The 20,177-nt window shown below is 35.1% G+C and overlaps 1 protein-coding gene across 2 annotated transcripts; it reads right to left on the bottom strand.

Annotated features, from left to right (window-relative positions):
* Positions 1 to 2,039: 2,039 nt before the first annotated feature.
* LOC128181791 (methanethiol oxidase-like) lies at positions 2,040 to 14,577 on the bottom strand. Of its 2 annotated transcripts, none has more exons than XM_052850321.1 (11): positions 14,443 to 14,577; positions 10,857 to 11,029; positions 5,968 to 6,153; positions 5,447 to 5,567; positions 4,783 to 4,959; positions 4,088 to 4,269; positions 3,926 to 4,004; positions 3,477 to 3,598; positions 3,329 to 3,394; positions 2,784 to 2,929; positions 2,040 to 2,506 (listed from the first exon to the last, which is right to left on the bottom strand). In XM_052850321.1, exons 1-11 carry the CDS (start codon positions 14,462 to 14,464, stop codon positions 2,317 to 2,319), a joined length of 1,464 nt encoding a protein of 487 aa, XP_052706281.1. In that variant the 5' UTR covers positions 14,465 to 14,577; the 3' UTR covers positions 2,040 to 2,316. The 2 variants fall into 2 exon arrangements, with proteins under 2 accessions (XP_052706281.1, XP_052706282.1); XM_052850322.1 differs by lacking the exon at positions 14,443 to 14,577 and adding an exon at positions 12,410 to 12,536.
* Between the last annotated feature and the right edge of the window lie 5,600 nt (positions 14,578 to 20,177).

The following is a 20,177-nucleotide window of genomic DNA, read 5'->3' as shown; positions in this document are numbered from 1 at the left end:
ATTCTTTTTTTTAATAATTCTTTTTTTTTAAAGATATTTTCTTCCTCTTGTGTAGGACGTGTGCAAGGTAATTTTAAAAGGAAAAGCGCACACAGGAAAGGAACTCTATTAGCAAAACGAAATCTCCAGTGGGAACTATAGAAACCATTTTGCAGAATAAAATACACGATAATAAAGAGCTTAGAAATATTTTCGTACATTTATCAAGACTGTAGAGTAATTTAAGACAAATGGGAAGTATTACATATCTCTTTAAGGAAGTTTTTCATTATAATTTTGAAAAAAAATATAATTTTGATTGTTCAATGGCGTGGGTGAAAATCTCATCTAAAACTCCTATTTTTGCAATTATTAATTAATTACTAAATTTTCGTTGAAATTATTTAGACCAGATATGAAATCGAGTGGTTTAAAACAAGGAAATATTCATTGTTTATTATCGACTTGCATTGATTTTTTTTTGGAGGGGGGGGGGGGTGACCGGGCTTCTAATGGTTTTCTTTTTCTCTTGCATGTCAATAGTGTTGGAAAAAATGAATACAACCTTCTTACCCTGACAAAGAGTTAATGTTATGAAAAATAAAAGTCCGACTTCTTCCTTCAGGAACAACCTAAAAGTCAGAGAAAACCATGAAATCTCCCGTAAAATGTTTGGCATAAGGTGACCAGTGGATAAACAATATATCTCTGATCACCGCGTGTTTTTTAGTTTTCCTGGATTTTGTCAACTTCCACACACTTCCAATCTCTAGAATGATTTTCATTTCATAAAATAAAGTTTTCTATATGGTCGCTTATTAAGTTATCTAAACTTTTTATGGTAAATAATCGTATGATTTTGTTAAATACTAGTAATCTTTTTCAGCTTGTTATTGCAGGCTAGTGATAGATACAAGAGTTTCAAAGAAAGTATATCTTTTAAATATATATTTACCTGTCTTTGATAACTTTATCTAATATTTAATTATTCGTACACCTGCTGAAAATGATATAAATAAAAGGGGTAAGGAATCAATCTCAGAATATCATTAGGTAACCATTACTGTCGTTACGTGATCAAATCTATCATAAAGCCCTTCGGACTTAATTGGATTTGATCATCCCTTGACCAAAAACGATCACCTCACAATACTCAAAGAATGATTCCTTATTTCTTAAAATCAAAAATACGGTTAAAGGTTTTAAACTTAAATGATTTGTGGTGAAATAAAAGGTACATACATTTATATGAAAGACACTAGACAAATAAAAAATGCATCAAAGATTATTTAAATGAATACATATACATGTAATTGCATGTATATATGTTAATGTGTTGAATGATGTTCTTGTGTATATTTATTTAAACTATAACTTTTTAATTTTTATTTGAACTTATGGTGCTAAGTGGAATACTTCGAGGCCTTGTAAACATTAAGTTCAGAGTTATGCAATATCTCTCATCTTTCAGTTGCAAATCAAAGGATTTGGAGATTTTAATGATAGAACCATTCTAAAAAGACCTTGGACTTTCGGTAGGACGTAACAATCTATTTCTTGCATCAAATCAAGTTGAAAATGACGCTGGTTTCGAGAGAAATATACAGAGATTGCATAGTCTTAGCTCAAAAGCCAGACAAATCTTGTTGATTTCAAACAGCAATGGCTGAGTGGCCTTCAATGAAATACACAGGTCTACGTCACATTGCTGTTTGACACCAACTGTCCAAAGTCCAAGCTCCTGTTAAAATGGTTCTAATGATATTTTTATGTTTCATGTCATATGGATAACATGAAATCGAATACTGCCATAAAAGAATTTCAAACATTTCTTATTACAAACCTCCATAAGAAATCTGTTTTCGTTACTGTGACCTTCTTCCAGTGAAATTTAAAAAAGACCATGTGTCAATGAAGGTATATTGGATATTTTCCCTTTATCGATGTCAACAGGTATGTGTATTTTTATTGAAAGTCGTACAAATGTGCTGCATAAATACCTTGCAACTGACTAAATGTTTAAAATAACACCTCCCAAAAAATACAACACAACTTCGGGATAAAGCAAGGAATTTTATTTAAACATATATAGGTGTATAATCATTTTATATAATTTCAAATATCTAACAATCATAAAAGCATGTACATGTATATACAATGTAACACAAAAATATTGAAGTGTAAAAAAAATCATTAAAGCACATCATAAATCTGCAAAATTAAAATGTCTGAACAAATCAAGGTTAGATACCTATTGCGCAGCTTTTAAAGCTGAAATATATATTGTTCAAGCCTCTAGAAACAAGATGGTTGCCTTCAGCCTAAATTGTGGTCACTCTACATCTTGTTCTTCACGCCAGTATGGGCCAGCCAGATGTCAGAACTACAGTCTCCACCGGGGTACCTCACCTCGTGGGCCAACATGGGCCCCTGGGGCTCCTTGCCAAAGTCCACCAGGAAGTTGGGGTTCAGGGACAGACCCCCTGTGACGTTGTTGACGTCCAGTATGTACATCTGGCATCCTTCCCTGCGATACAGACAAAGAAACACCGAGTCATTTTCATGGTAAACACAAATTTTTGGTTGTTGATTTAAAAGTTGAACTAGGGTTACATAATTTAATACGCCAGTCTTTAGTTATATTTTGTAAAACGTACTTTTATATAATGCAAATAACGGGACACATGCAATCATGTACCCGTATATTTATAATGTTAACCATATGCTATGTTAGCTTTAAAAGTAGTCAAAGCATGAATGTCATTTATCTCAATTCATTCATGATTCCGATTCAGAGTGCTTACTTGGCTAACTCGGGATAAAACTGGTCGTCCCACTTGGCAAAGAGCGAGGTCGTCACGTACAACCTCTTGCCATCAAGACTCAGTTGAATCATCTGGGGTCCTCCGCGCAGGCGCTGTCCCTTCACATACACAGGATCCGGTTGACTCTGAGATAATTAAAAAACAAATTACACATTTTAATGTCATGATAATTAAAATGTTGAGTTAAAAAAAAAAATCATGAATTTCATATCCGAGCGTAAATTTTTTTCATGCAAGATGTTTTAGCCGAAACTGTATAGATAAATAGATAGATATAGATTACATAACCCGTTTGTTACAAACATACATTATTGTAGAAGCATTTGACACATATCTGTAATTGGATCTCTTAATCTTACCCATTTTTAAGTAAAAGACAATAACAAATATCATATGTATGCTTTCCCTTATATCAGCTTAAGACAAAAATGCATGGATGGTTATCCAATATACTTTAATGCATTCATACAGGTACATGTAAGTAGTTCTGACTGAATTTAGTATATTTATACATGTACATGTACCTTCAGCTCCGGATCACTGGTCACCTTGACGCTTCCGCCTTTGCAAACGCTTCCTCCCAAAAATACCTGAAAAAGGTGATATTGCAAAACAGCCGAATATTTTTACTAGTCGATGTAACACATATTAAAGCTGTGTTTGGTAGCTGACCTGTCCCACGAGTTTAGGATTCCTCCTGTCTGTGATGTCATACTGACGGATATCTCCGTGCAGCCAGTTGCTGAAGTATAGATATCTATCGTCCAGGGATATCAGAATATCCGTGATCAAACCTAGATGTTAATGCATTAAGTAAACTTAATATATAGTTTACTGTAATATTGTTTTAAAAAGTTAAAAGTAAATATTAAGGTTGTTTTGTTAGGGAACACAATAGTGTTTACAAGAAAGGACAGATTTATATCGCTACATGATAAGAACAAGTATTTTTAAAATCAGATTTATATTTTTTGGAAAATATTGTAATTGTTTGGTATCCACACTTAAAACCTTTAAACATGTTGAATACTAAGAATATGTAAACGCGGGTATTTTTAATTTGGTTGGCATATGCTACGTATCACATGTTCATGCAATGAATCTAAGAAAGATCTCCTTACCTGGCATCGTATCCATGGCCCAGCCCGTTACCTTCTTGGGAGGGATGCTGATGACCTTCTCTGCCTCCCACTGTCCGTTCTGTAACCCAAAGAAACAACTGACTTATAATCCCTGCTATCATGACTCGTGTGTAGTAAATTTGACGCGGCTGGTACACTTACCGGGGCCCTAAAGAATCGGAAGACTGTGGAACTTAAGGCGCACCCCACGTAGCCCTCGGTGGCTGTGGGGTCGTGGAGGAAGCGAATCTCCAGGGGTAATTTACCGTCGGGACCGAGGTCGATCCTTTTGATCAGTTCGTGCGTAGTCCAGTCCATGACGTTCAGATGGTGGCCGTAAAGACCTTGCAGAAATGAAAGAGGAATTATGGTGAAAAAATAGGTCTACATTTTGACAATTTGAAATGGGGGGGGGGGATATATCCTGTGACAACGCTGAACAATTGTTGAGTACATTATAAAAATATATTTAGTATGCAGTTATGTAAACATATCATCGGCGACTTGTTAACAATTAAGTTACAGCCATTTGCGACATGTTGACAAACCGTAAGAATTTTTAAAATCTTACGATCAGCGACTTGATATTAAAGTTACCATAAATATCGAATTGATGACAATATACATGTAGTTATCATCAGCGACTTGTTGGCAATACAGTATATAAATTAGCGACTTGTTGACAATACCTTTATATAGTATCATTTATATAATATATATTATTATATGTATGTATATTTATACATAAATATGTTAACCATTAGCTATATATAGACAATATAGTAAATACATGTATGTATTCATGCCACCAACGACATTTTGACGATAAAATATATATCTTGTGTATGTGTTCATACCATCAGCGACGTGCTGCGGGTTGAATCCGCTTCTGAACGCTTTGGGCGCTCCCCACTCGGTACTAATCAGAACATTGTGGTAGGGCTGATACCAGTAGTCGTAGCCAAACTCCAATGGCTTTCTCTCCCAGGTACCCTTCACAATAAAGGACTGTCCATCCAACAGCACGAAACCACCTAAAGGACAAACGGAAATCTAGTTTTTAAAAATGTGCATACAATAGATTGCACCGCGGACACCTATAGGAACAAAACTTGCTGTATATATGCAAGGCAGTGTCAGAAAACGTTGATTATGGTTTCCTCAACGGTATTTGTACGTCGCCGCCTCGTATACTATCGTTTTTCCTTTGGCAATGTCACTTAATGACTAAGATTCTAGTTTCAGAGCCGAAGATCACCAAGGGAATATTCAGGTAAACATCCTGTAATTTGTGCCATGCGTATGACTTTAGACTTGACTGCGTTATACAGTGTACTTATAATTGGGTGTAGCATTTGGAGTGGCCAATGAAGGTAAAAATTGTACACGTTCATCCCGACTAGAGAAACCACTGAATCATGTAGCAGTTTGCACTTCTGGTTAAGACATCATGGACCTGAGCTTATATAAATGATACTAAAGCATCGTTGTATGAGTGGTAAATTGATTTATATATCTTACCTTTTCCTTCTTCGTTTTCGTCCCCCATACAACTGATCAGCACCTCGCCCGACCCCAGGCAGTGCGTGGTGTGTGGGGCCCCGAGGTTTGCCTTATTGTGAAGCTGCCATGGCTCTACACTCTGCAACCAATTCACATACACGTTTTGCATAATACTTACTACGATAATACACGCATGTAATTGTATGCATTAACCTTACCAAAACATAGGGATTTACTTAATATTTTACGAACCAAATTCACAGTTTATGCGGATGGTTATAGAATCATTGTTTACGTTTATAACATTCTTTTTAATTTGTTTTAATTATGTACAATTCCTTGTACATTACTTAATGTATTTAGTCAAACCTAAAATGAATTTTAATATCAACATGCCATATCTATATCCATAAATTTATCAAGAAATGAATTAATTGATATTGCTATGTAATTGAATAAATAATTTGATGATATAAATGTAGTATAATTAAAATAAGATTTCGGTGACCACGAAAGATAACTCCTAAAGTAAAACTTACCGTGAACAACCTCGGTTCTCTCTCGTTGGTCCCGACGTCCACAACATAAACTCGGTCACCATTGATGCACGGCAGGATCAGTCGGTTCCTGCTTTTGCTGGGATCCCCGAAACAACTGGAGCAGGCGTTCCATCCCGAGTGATGCAATTCGTCGCCTTTGTTTGGCATGTATAGACGATGAATTACCTGTAGCAAAGGTTAAAACAATGTGTAAGAAAATGAAGATTTATTAACACATAATGGATGGATGCTGTCCGAAGTGCATGGATATGTAAATCAAATGCATTTGTTGTCTGGTTATGACTTGCAAGTTTGGTTTCAAACGAAATACTTATAACATTTTGAATGAACAGAAATGAACTTTGTTTGATCAGTAATGTGTAATTCCTGTAAGGAGTTCATGGAGTACATCAAAGAAACGCTGAACAATGAACACCTCCTGTTCATTACCCATTTCTACAATTTCTTTGAAATATATTCGCGGAAAGAAAACAAATCAGGATTCGCCCCCCCCCCCCCCCATGTCAATGTATTGTTGTTAATTTACGTGCTTCATACATGTATGTTCGGATTTCAGAGGGGAGGGGGTTGGAAATGGAAAATTCACTTTTTTAAAAACAATTTTCATAGTAAAATTACCGAAAATATGCCTCGGACGCCCCCCCCCCCCCCCCCGGCAAACTGAAATACCCCTCAGACCCCCCTCCCCTGTAAACTGTAAAAGAAGATGGGGGAATGAGATGGCGCAAATGCCCATTCGGTTTAGTAGTGAAATACAATTTTGAATTTATTTTTTCCCAATTAAGGTCAGACGACAGGTTCCTCAATTTTATATAACTTTTTCCAGGAGTTTGTTATTGATTTACTACTACTTTGATCAGCTTTCTTGCAAAAAATCAGGATACTTTACCAGGCATTTCTGCAAAATACTAGAGTATGCAATTTTCTACATTATCTTCTTGAAAATACACTTGAATTGCTGATATAAAAAATTAATATTTTTATGTACAGCCGGGGCCGGGGTTTGAACTCAAAACCTATGGACCTATCATTCCTAGCAATAAGGGGCACCTCTCTAACCTCTCTGCTATCTAGGCATACGAATGCAAAATAATAAAATTTTAATCATTGTAAAAATGGTTATAAATGATAATTTTTATTGGAACTCTTTATAATGAGGAGATACAAAAAAGATTCTCGAGGAACGTGTCGTCTGGCCTTAAATCGATTGATATACATTATAATACAAGTTTGCAAAAGCACAACTTCTAACTATATTCAGTTTTAAATATATTTAACAAAAGATAAGAAAAAAAAATATTGCCAGAAATTTTTGCGGTATCGAACCCATAACGTAAAAGCCTAGAAATATAAGGTTAGCTTATGTCAGGTACTCTAACCACTGAGCCATTTCAGACACAACAAAGTGGGCTGTTTAAATATTATGTTTGACTTTGACCACGAATTTACGGACTTGTATTATTTTTCAAAAAGTTCAATTGTTGGGATACAAAATGATATTTTTAATGCATAGTGGGTCATCTCTCCACATTTTTGTTGATTGAAATCTGTTTGTTTTCCAATAGACCTTATTTAGACTATGAGAAAAATATGGAGCACAGACCCACTCTATAAAAGAAAATGCATTGAGGTTCTAAAGAATGACAGTATTTGCAGGCTGTGATACGTATCCGCCTGTTTGAGTCAACATATTCCAAGTATTGAAAATGTTTATAGGTTAAAAATCAATTATTTGTAAAACGTATATTGTTTTAATCTTTTTTTTAAATATCAGATTTATTGATATTTTGATTTTTCAGTAGCTTGTCCGACCGTGTATGGGCATTTTTCACGCCTTATCCACCCATCTTGTTTGTGAATCCGCGCATCAATGAAGTTTAGAAGTGTTGGTAAACTTCTTTGATGTTTGGTACAGTAACCCGTAACCTTTTAAGCTTCTTATAAATGATTAGAACGTCTGGTCAATAAAAAGAACGACGAATTTTTAAGCATCGCCATTAAAACTCAAGGTCAATCCCAGGTCATGAGTATAAGACGCACGTGCTCGCAACTCTTTAAAAAATCTACAATAACCCCCCCCCCCCCTCCCCTTTCGAAAAACAAAAATAAAAAGTTTTATCCTGCAATAAAAATTAAAGGACAAAGTCTTTATTCTATAGTAATGCTGCAATATACACTTTAAGTACAATGTGACCTTATACAATTTCTACAACAACGTGTTGTCGATAACGATCAGCTTCAAGATAAATATCTAAATTGTTTGTTTGCACTGTCATTGTCTCTCAAAGTTGGATTAATCGTATACGTGATCACTTGAAAGCAAGAAAGCGTGTAAACGTGAATTTTATATGAAATTGAATTTCTTGAAAAGAAATGTATAGATGATTTTGGTGGGAGGTTTTTGGGGGTCAGCCATTAAAATGTTAGGCTGCATGCATACATTATAGGCTTTGATTTATATATTGTTTTGTTTTCAAGTTAAGGAACAGTGATCGTAAATTCCTGCATTCTAACAAAACTATATTTCTGAACTGTCAAATGATATGTATCTTGACTGTTTCATACAATCAAGCTTTTATAGATCCAGAGCTAGAATTATTATACGATAAAGACATTCAACTAAACCACTGGAATTTCAACGGCTCAACTATTTTATCGACTTTTTATGCGTTACCCTAAATTGGTAAAAAACACAGTTTGCATAAATTATACAAGTGTATGTTGCTGTATTTAGATCTATATATACGTGGGATCAATTTGTTATTTATGTGATGTGTTAAAATCTTATGGTTGGTACTGATTGCAATAGTGCTAATATTAAACTGCTAATAATAATAATAATTGCTGAATTGCTAAATCGGGCCCCAGTTTGAAGCGCAGTCACAATAAGTCCTTGTATGTACCCGGTATTGAGTGAGGAAATACGCCGATGCTCCTAGATTTAAAGAGAAAGACAAGATACTAAAAGTAAAGGACAACTTAACAATTTTGCTTCTTATCCACTCCGTTCAAACCTGTTCACCTAAATCTTATCTCTCTCTAATTGACCCATTTGAAACCTGTATTACGTAAGATATAATCTTTCACTCTTATTTATTTTTTGGTGAAACCAGCTTTAAAGCCACTCATAAATTCATTGCATGGTTGATAAAACATTTCACAAAACTGCATACCCTGTAATTTTCAAAGGATAAAAGATGTTCATAATTTAAAAAAATTATTCAACAATGGTATGACCTATCAAAAATACATGTTCTTCTCCCTTTATGTACATGTAAATATTTCTCCTTAATCACGCACTTACATTTAGATAGCTGATGCTATTCGTGTAGAAAGATGCTGTTCAGTGTCAAATTTTGAAATTGAAGCAAATTATGAGAAGGGTTTTAATATTCGTTTTATGATGTCTGTCTATTAATAAATAATAGTACACTGTAAGGATGACTTAATTTGATAATGCGTTGCTTAAATTGTTATTTCGTGTCAATTTGACTTTGGAACAAGATTTGTCTGGCTTCTGAGCTAAGAATACGCAATCTTGGCTGCAATAATGTAGCCCTCTCTGATCTTTTATCGGGAGAAGGCTACATGACTGCAGCTAACGCAATCTATGCACATTTCATTAAAAAATAACGTCATTTTAACCTGTTTTGATGCAAGAAAAAGATAATAACACTCTACCAAAATCCAAGGCCGTGTTAAAATGGTTCTATAAGATAGAGTGCATTCATATGTGTATACGATATGATGTACATGTATTCTAGTACTCTGGTACTGAGTCTATTTAGTCTGAAAGTGCATAACAAAAATAAATCTATACACAACAATAACATTAACTTCGCCCCACCTAGCGGCAAAATACATCACTTAACCATTTCGATATGAAGACCATGCATTTTCATTATAACTACGATAATGTCAATATATACACTGTATATATTTTTTATCTTTATATATATATAGTGTATGTCCTCGAGAATACAGTGCTAGTGTTCCTACTTTATTGTAGGTTGAGAAGCTTGTTGTATGTCCTTCAAAATACAGTGCTCCTACTCTAGTGTAGGCTGGGAAGTTAGGATCTAAATGGCATATATATTGTATGTCCTTGAGAATATAGTGTTCCATCTTACTGCAGGTTGGGGATGAAAGCTAATATCCACGTTTTATGATTTATTCACATGTCCTCGAAAATACAGTGTTCTTACCTTATTGTAGATTGGGGAATTACATGTAGGATACACTTTCTATATACTGTATGGTGTATGTCATCGGTTATACAGTGCTCCTATCTTACATGTAGCGTAGGTTGGGGAGGTAGGATTTACGTCTTATATGTATATTGTATACCCATGATGATACAGTGATCCTACCTTACTGTAGGTTGGGGAGTTAGGATACATGTCTTATATATACATGTACCTTACATTGTATATGCTCAGTAAGACAGTGCTCACATACCTTATTTTAGGTTGTTGGTGAGTAAAGATCTAAATCATTTATAATGTATCCTCGGGTATACAGTGCTCCTACCTTGGCTTAGATTGGGGAGCTAGGATCTATATCTTATACAAATGTATACAATTTATTGTATGTTATCGGTAATACAGTGCTCCTACCCTAGCGTAGGTTTAGTTAGGATCAACTTCTTGTACAAATGTATACAGTTTTTTGTATGTTATCGGTAATACAGTGTTCCAACCCTAGCGTAGGTTTAGTTAGGATCAACGTCTTGTACAAATGTATACAGTTTTTTGTATGTTGTCGGTAATACAGTGTTCCTACCCTAGCGTAGGTTGGGGAGTTAGGATCTACATCTTGTACAAATGTATACAATTTATCGTATGTTATCGGTAATACAGTGCTCCTACCTTAGCGTAGGTTGGGGAGTTAGGATCAACGTCAATGGTGGCCAGGTAGTCGGCACATTCCGTCTTCCTGCTTGTTGGTGTTATACAGGGAACGTACACGAGCTTTTCCCGGGGGCCATGGTTCATGGCGTCCAGTGGGGTGGCATACCCCGGTCCTCCTCCACAACAACTCGCTGGAAGGAAGAGTCCAATCGGAAATCATTATGAATGATGAAGAGTCGATGTGAAAAAAGTATTGTATTTAAATATATAGATATTGCAATGTAGGCTACTATAGTATTTGAACTTGAGAATCAGCATGGCGTACTGTTTAGTTATCAAATCAGTGCAAACATACTTAAAACAAGTACACACTACAATTGGTAAAACTAATATAACGACCTTTTGGGTTGATTGTGTCATTTATAGCCAAGGTTAGGAGACGCGTTTATAGCGTTTCTGCTTTATATCAATGGACTCGTAATTAGGTTAACACGGCCTTCAACTGGCTCTCCAAATATGTTTTCAAACAATTTTCTTCCTTTCAAAAGACTTTCACGATCGCTTCTCAAAATCCAGTAAAGCACTCTCATATTTGACTTCAGTGATCTTTTTGTATAATCTAAATTACCATGCATGGTCAATTCCATGCATATTAATATTTCCTGATGGACTTAACGTCCAATGCCACACGTGAACTTCTTGTGAATGAATCGCGTTTTAATCCTAAGGATCTTATGAATATCAACAAAAAAGAAAATTAAAGAAAATATTTTTGGACAGAGTATTATTGTATGTCTGCTTATCTTTGGTTCTCATGGGAAAATAAATGTCTGTTTGAAAAGCTAATTTAATAGCTCCATTATCTACATGTAGCTGCATACAGAAAAATGCAACAACACGCACCTGCATATCGTTATCTCCTATTTATTACGCAACGACCATTTGCACAAAACTGATTGTAAATAATTATAAAAGGTTTATTAATGCATTAGTTTTGAAAGAGACCCTGCTATAAGTTGACTGGGTTTCGTCAAAACATTTCCACAGTAAGTGGATTAAACTTTTCAGCATGAGATGCAATAAATTATTTGAGAGAGAAAAAAGTCTTCAATATTCAAAAATTATAAATTTATTCAACAGGCTTTGCCCCCCCCCCCCTTTTAAATACGATGCTTCGTGCCTGTTCAGTATTGAACTGGCCTACTGTAATGTAGATATCACATGACCGAGAAGCCCGAGAAGAGAGGGAAGCGGATTTCTCATTTATCATCTTTATATTTTGGAACGCTATATATAATAACAACAGACACATTAATTTCTACGTACAGGTCGTTCTGTCACAGTTTACCATGCAATTCTTTAAATCGAATCTACCATTGCGTAATTAGGTCATCGTCTTAAAGTCCCATGCACCATTTACCATGGCCGGTGTATAGTATTGCACACATTACATGTATAATAAACACGCGATAAAAGAACTGTTTAATACTAGGATACACAAATGACAATAAAAACCAGTCATATTTCAGAACATGTAGCAAATATAAACAAAGTCGCTGAGATTTACTTACCGAGCGCCATTTGTATGTGTGGACGGTGTTATATGTGAATGTCAATAAAGGGAACTTTAGTCGGAGATACCGAACTGTGTACCATATAGCTAGGCCATATAGGCATGCACTACATAAGTGACCCAGGTAGCGTAAAAGGTGCATGGAGATTGGGAAGGGGGGGGGGGGGGGGATTTTCAATGACAAAACAGAACAAGTGTAAATTTAATCAGATTATAAAACTCTGGGATAATCTCGGATATAATAAATAAAAAATAAGTGGGGTGGGTAGGGGGGGGTGGTGAGATGAGGGTACCTACAGGTTATTGCAGTAATTTTAACCACTTAAAATGCACCCATCTTTTCAAAAATAATATCTATGTGTGAAGAATCTTCATGTTTTAGTAACTCTCAGATCGATCAAGCTTCTTTTAAACTATTGTTAGAGATTTTTCATAATCTTTGCAGACATGTATACACTTCAAGATAATTGTTGATTCGTGGATGAAATTGACTAGGACATTCATCTAATTGTAAACGCAGTCTGGCCAATAAATTATCTCCCATAATTTAACACTTTTCTTGTACATAATTCTTCTATTCGCTAAATACGTCGATCGAAAGTAATGCCCCAGTCACACATTCACGGATCAACTCCACGGTTCTACTACGGAATATTTTCAACGGTTGACACCGGAAAATCAAATAATCGTTAATGCCCCAGTCACACATTCACAGATCAACTCCTAGGTTCTACTACGGAATATTTTCCACGGTTGACACAGGAAAATCTAATGATTCGGAGTTAGTATGGATGCACTACGGAATGGATACAAATTGATACATACGAGTTACTACGGATTTATACGGAGTTAAAACGGACTTCTACGTTCTAAAACGGTTTAGTAAGTTTTTCTAAGGAAGTACTACGGTGGTTTCATCCGTAGTGGAATTTTGAACATGTTCAAAAATTGTCGCAGCTATACAAGTATTGCTATGTTTGGATACGATAACAGACGGAAAAGCCACGGGTCAATACATATCGCCACGAATGATTCCGGATCGCTTCCGTAGCTAATCCGGCATTTAATCCGTGAATGTGTGACTGGGGCATAACAATTTACACTACGAAATCAAGTGCAATTAATGTTCAACGGGAAGGTGTGCGTCTCGAATAGTTCTAATAAATGTAGAGATGCACAAAATGTCATTTTATAATGAGCAGGCTTATTTCCTTTCGTAAGCAGGTCTACACGTTTCTAAGTAGTCATACAGGGAGAGAGAGAGAAAGAGAGAGAGAGAGAGGGGGGCAATGACAACACTTTGACCTATTACAAAAGAGCTGACACGGTGTTATTTGTCGTAAAAAAAATATCTGATATGAATTAAATTATAGCCTCTACCCTACATTAGACAAGATTTTAATTGCTATATAGCTAGTTATTTCAATTAAGATTTCAATTTTTGTCACACGTGATGCAATTGTTGTACTGGTGAGATCTACGTGCTGATATGTTTAATACATTTTCTGATTCAACCCCCCCAAAAAAGACTACACAGTAAACAAAGCATTAAATTCTTCACATTAAAAATAATTCGGTTAACCAAATTAACCCCATATTTACTTCAAGAATAAAACCGGTAAAGCATAACACTTAAAATGGAAATAGGTACATGTATGAATTAATGTTTTCACGGCCATAGGAATTAAATGTGTTCGACTGTCGCTAGCCATCCTTTTTTGCACTTACTAATTTTTACAATCATTATGATGATTTGCTTGGTTTTTGTTTTCAAATGAATATAATTAAATCCCATTAATACAGTTTCTTAATTAAGTTAGTTTATTTTAAGTCAAGATACAAGAACATTGCTTCTTTCAGCACACCCTTTTCACATGCATACCAGATGTTCTTGTCTAGTTATGTCTTGCCCCTAAACAAGACGACATTTGCAAGAAAAAAAAGAACGTTTTAGATGACAAGATCTGCGTTTGTTATTATAATATCCCAAAATGTTTCGCCTATGTTGATAATTGCGTTCTAAGCCCTTACCTTCTTCCTGACTGGAGCTCATTTCTGCAGTGTACGTGCAGACAGGACACACGGCTTGTGTGCACAGTGTTGTTGTCTCTCTTTCTCTTGCTTGAGTGATTTTAAAGACCCACTCTGAGTGACGTTTAGATTTTTTAAAGGAATTGAAAAAAAAAAAAACCGAACAATATTTTTTAAGCGATTTAGGGCGAAAAGAAAAAAAAGTTAAAGATAAGTTTCTTGATAAAAAAAAGAAAGAAATAATCTAAAATCGATAAACAGGGTAAAAGAAGTTTTCAACAAAATGAAGATTAGAACGTCAATGTAAATATTTAACTTCGTTTTTTTTACTTACCGTTCACGTTCTCTTCGTTTTGGGGCTTGCTTCTTTTTTTTTTTTTTTTTGCTTTTTTTTGGGGGGGGGGGGGGGGGGTGACAGCATACAAACTAGACCTCAGGTGGCTATGACCTAGAAATTTTCAACATTCTGTAGGAATTGTTTATTATAAAAGGAATGTCACATCGTGTTTCACACTGACGCAAATGATACATCAAAATTATCCTTATCAATATCTTAATTTGAAGTAAAATTTTGATTAAATTTCGTGGAACCTTTAACAAGATATTGATGTTTATACCATGATATATATTATATACGTGACATCGCTGCGTCATGAATTTACGTCTTTATCAAGGTTTGTATTTATGAATAAATTGTATGCTTTAAAAATTTGAAAAGACCCAAACAACACAATATTTTTAAACAGATACAACATAGAATTTTTCGAACTGTTTTAAAGAATTAGGGAATGTTACCGTCCATTTCGGGTATCTACGCAATGTTTTTTGTTTCTAGATCAAGGAATTAAAAGACTGGACATGCGAATAGTGATAGGAGACGTTTTTTGCTTCGGTGGATACATGTACATTGTACATATAGAAATCACTAGAAATTGTACTGGAATTGACATATCAACCTAAAATTGAGAGCGAGTGAACAGGGTACCCTAAATGTGGTTCCGATATCCAATAAAACCATATGTCATGTTAATAAATAAATTAAATAGACAGAAGATATACGCTCTGAAGGAAAGTTAAAACTAGGTCCTTACGTCATGAGTTATATCATGTAAAGCTACGTTCATGACTTCTTGAAGAGACCTCGACAAACTTATCGCACATAAAATAATATCCAATATACTACCCCATCGATTACAAAGAGAGTAATTAGTTACTTTATGTAAAAAAAAATGAAAATATGTAAAATAGAGCATCGTGGCCGATTTTTATATAGTACCTAATTATGAAATTCTACCAGAACGCCAAAGATCTAGAAATAACGTTGCTAGCGTGCGGGGACTATCCTTGCTTCACGCTCTACAAAATATGTTATTTTCAGAAATATTTATCATAATCCATTAAAATTTTCAGGAATGATTTGAATTAGGTAGATATCTCAAAGCACAAGTTTTTGTCACTTTACGCGGATTTTTCACTATTTTATCGCATCTGTGACATTACTTTTGGATCAACCCTCGTATAACATGTTACATAATCCAGTTTGTTATATTCAGTAGTATATTCTCACTATATAACTCTATATAGACAAATAGTCAATAACTGTAATATTAGCTCGTCCGAAAAATATTGACCGGTTAATATTTTTTTGATATTGACCGGCTAGGAATAATATCCAGAGAACATTCCCTCTATTTCAAATAATCGCCTCTGATTTGTTGATTCGTAAACGATGACATAAATAGCTCTTCGCGACTCCAAAACAAGGTGACGTCATAATAGACAGTCAGTCAATGCAAGTAAACAACGGACGCGCAATGCGACGGTTTGCTATCATAATGGATATAAGGATTTGCGAATTACTGTGAAATGAAATCAGGTAGAACGTCTGTTTGTTAATTCTCACGGTCGGCGGAATATCACCAGTGACTGTTTGATGCTGAGGATATTTTGAAAATGAACTTTGCACAAAATTAAATTCGTGATTTCTTTGTTGAGCTGAGAAAATTACGGCGATCTGTTTTCAATTACTTTCTTAAATTTTGCTTTGTTTCTTCATATAACAAAACAAATATTGACTGGGGTTGAGGGCAACATTGATTATATTAGCCCCCGAGGGACGTAATATTGCCCGACGCGAAGCAATATATAAATTGTATAATATTAGTTTAAAGCTTTAGGTGCGTATTCGATAAGAAAAACTGACCCTGTTTCAAATTCTACAGCATAAGCTCTTTCACCCTTTGTCCTCAGAGGATCTGAAACACTATTAGCTACCATAAACATTGCTGCTTCAGCGGTACTAATATACCAAGATACCACAAACACTAAGTTACCGCGAACAATATTGCCTCCACAATATATAAATACTTGGCTACCACAAACAACACTGTCACCACAGTATAAACACTAAGCTACCGCGCACATTATCGCTTCTACAGTATATAAACACTCGTCTACCACAAAAACATTGTTACCACAGTATTTATAAACACTAAGCTACCGTGCATATTATCGCTTCTACAGAATATAAACACTCGTCTACCACAAAAACACTGTTACCACAGTATTTATAAACACTAAGCTATCGCGCACAATATCGCTTCCACAGTATATAAACACTCGTCTACCACAAAAACATTGTTACTACAGGATTTATAAACACTAAGCTACCGAGCACATTATCGCTTCCACAAAATATAAACAATCGTCTACCACAAAAACATTGTTACCGCAATATAAACGTTTACCTACCGCAAACGATATCAATTTGACAGCATAAACACGTAACTACCATGAACAATATTGCTTCCACAGTATTTATACACACTAAGACAACATGCACAATATTAAGCTGCTTGGTCCGATTTTATATCAAATTTTGTGTACGCTTTTAAACGATGGTTATGCTAAGACTGTGTATAAGAATAGATATTTCAGTAGTTTTTGCGGTCAATTAAACAATATTTAAATGAAAAAATGATGAACAAAATATTTTTTTACAAAACAAACGACATAAAAATGGTATCGCATTATTTCGTCTCACATTAAAATTCGCTCCTGACGTCGAGGTGGGGGGTGGGGGGGGGGGGGGGTGGTGGTGATTGTTTTACAACCTTGACATCTTTTTTATATATACATATATATATAATAGTCTTAATATGAGTGATGCCTAGCAAATCAAAAATAAATCTGTGTACATTTTTTTCAATATTATTTTGATATGTACCTGTATATCTCTTAACAATACTGGGGTGGAACGCTCTACCCCAAGACAATGTGACCGTCGCACTTGGCCGATCTCGACTTCTTGTAGCTGACTGGTAACTTTAATAAAAACATAGATTACCTAGATACTTTGCACCAGGAAAGAATTTGAATGAATGTTAAATCAATTTTCAAAATATTTCAACACTCCTGAAACGGGAATTAACCAGGAACCACTATCTATTCTACCAAAGGATTGCGCATGGCCCCTTTACGATAAATGGGAATAGTGGATTGAACAGTTGAAGAAAAAAACAACGGATCTAAATCTATATCAAGATGTTTTGTGTTGCAAAGTAGTAAATCTCAATTTAAAACCAGTTAGGCAGTAATTTATTTATATCATGTAAACGAAGAAAACTTTTCTCATAGATTCCACCATATTTATTATTTTGTTGTTGTCCTTGGGTCCCTTTTGTGGCCCAGAAGTCGCAGACATGAAACTACACTACATGATAATTTGTGTATCAGAATTTGCTATACGTGAATATACTTTTGCATCAATTATTTAATACAAAATTCTTCTAGCAAATGCTAGAAATACATGCCCAGGTAAATCTTAGACGAAAAGCAGACAATAATTGTTATCAAAACACAATTCCAACCCCTTGTCAAATGTGTGCAAAACGGGGACACACCCTTGCATAGTTTCCAGATAAGACAACGTGATTAATTAGCCTTCAAGGTCCATGAACAATATCATGCTCGTAATGTTAAAAACATGCAGTTACTGGTAAATAATGTATTTACCAGTCAGGCACGTAGCATCGTTTTTGAAAGTGTGTGGGGGGGGGGGGGGGCAGACCCATCCAAAAAATCTTGACAAGCAAAAAAAAAAAAAATTAAAGTTTCCAAAAATCTTCAAAATCCTAATCCGGGGGGGGGGGGGGGGGGGTAGACTCAACTATACTTCCAAAAAAAATTTCCCTACCAAAATTTGTTTCCCTCCAAATCATGAAATTCCTAATCTGGGGGGGGGGGGGAGGTAACTTCAAGTTGACTACTTATTTCCTTATTTTCATATCCATTTTTTACTAACTTCCAAAAAAGTGGGGGGGGGGGGGGGGGCAACTCCATTATAATTCATTTTTTTTTATGTAAATTCAAAAAAAATTCTTGCTGCGAGAAAAAGTGGGGGGGGGGGGGGGGGGGGGAGGCCCCCCCTGCCCCCCCCCCCCCCCCCCCCCATGCTACGTGCCTGCCAGTATCACGTAAACTAACACTATTGAGTGTGTCTCCAAAATTTGTAAAAAACAAAAACAAAATAATATTTGATAACGTCGGAATTTTATCTTTATTAAAATCGCTGACTGATTCAGAATAATTTTAATGCTAGATCAACAATTCGGTAATGGTTACCTTAAATGTTATGATTTTGCCAATTTAAAACAATTATAGCTCATGCACAGAACGAGCGAGTGATTTTTTTTGAGACAATAAATTTTTAATAGAGGACAATAAAATGAAAATGTTCAATGCTTTTATTCTTTTATATAACGAACATAAATACAAGCTCATTAATGTAAACTTTTCATGTACATGTATGTATATAGAGTGTATTTCCTTAGAATTATACACAGAATTCTATTTGCTATTCGAATAGTGAATAGCGAAAAGCGAATAGAACTCCAACTTCTGAATGCCATTATACATGTATATTGAACCATATTTTATGACTTGGAATAATATTGTAATATCTTTATAAATAGACGTTTTAGATGATTAATGTAAAGAGTCATTCCCCTTTAACGCAACATCGATGTTTTACAATACTTTTATGACGTATATTCATATTGTTGGAATATTTTCTTAATATGTCTAAATAAATTCGGAGATGCCCATAACCCCAACAGGCGTTTGTTAATTCTTCTTCTGCACAACATATCCCCTGTTACAGTATCCTCTTTCAAGAGGACCTGAATGTTCATTTGAACCATAACCAAAAAATCCCATTTGTTCAAAATACTTCAAATTGGTCTTCTGTTGCAAGAGAAGAAGTCTGAATATGTGAAAAGTTATAACACCCAAGGCAATTACGAAGTTTAACATTGAATAATAGTTACTAGTAACATTGAATAATAGTTACTAGTAACATTGAATAAACCGTATTCAGAAACGCTCATTAGAACCATTTTAACAAGAGCTTGGACTTTGGGTAGTTGTGTCAAACAGAAATGTGACGTAAGCCTGTCTATTTCATGCAGCCATGGCGTTTGAAATCAACAAGATTTGTCTGGCTTTTGAGATAAGACTTCGCGTGACTACATGATGCATACTTCGCTTGAAACCACGTCATTTTTAACTTCTTTTGACGCAAGGAATAGATACATGTAGCTTCGCTCTACTGAAAGTCCAAGGTCTTTAGTTGTTAAAATGGGCGCGCTTGGTTTGTCTACACCTTACAACTTGTATACACTTTTCTCTAATCAAGTGCAAAAGTGTACACTTTAGGTGTACACCGTCTACACCCT

The sequence above is a fragment of the Crassostrea angulata genome, chromosome 4, assembly GCF_025612915.1.
Source record: "Crassostrea angulata isolate pt1a10 chromosome 4, ASM2561291v2, whole genome shotgun sequence".
NCBI lineage: Eukaryota > Metazoa > Mollusca > Bivalvia > Ostreida > Ostreidae > Magallana > Magallana angulata.
The sequence above is the reverse complement of the archived record's forward strand: the minus strand, read 5'-3'. Positions and strand labels throughout refer to the sequence as shown.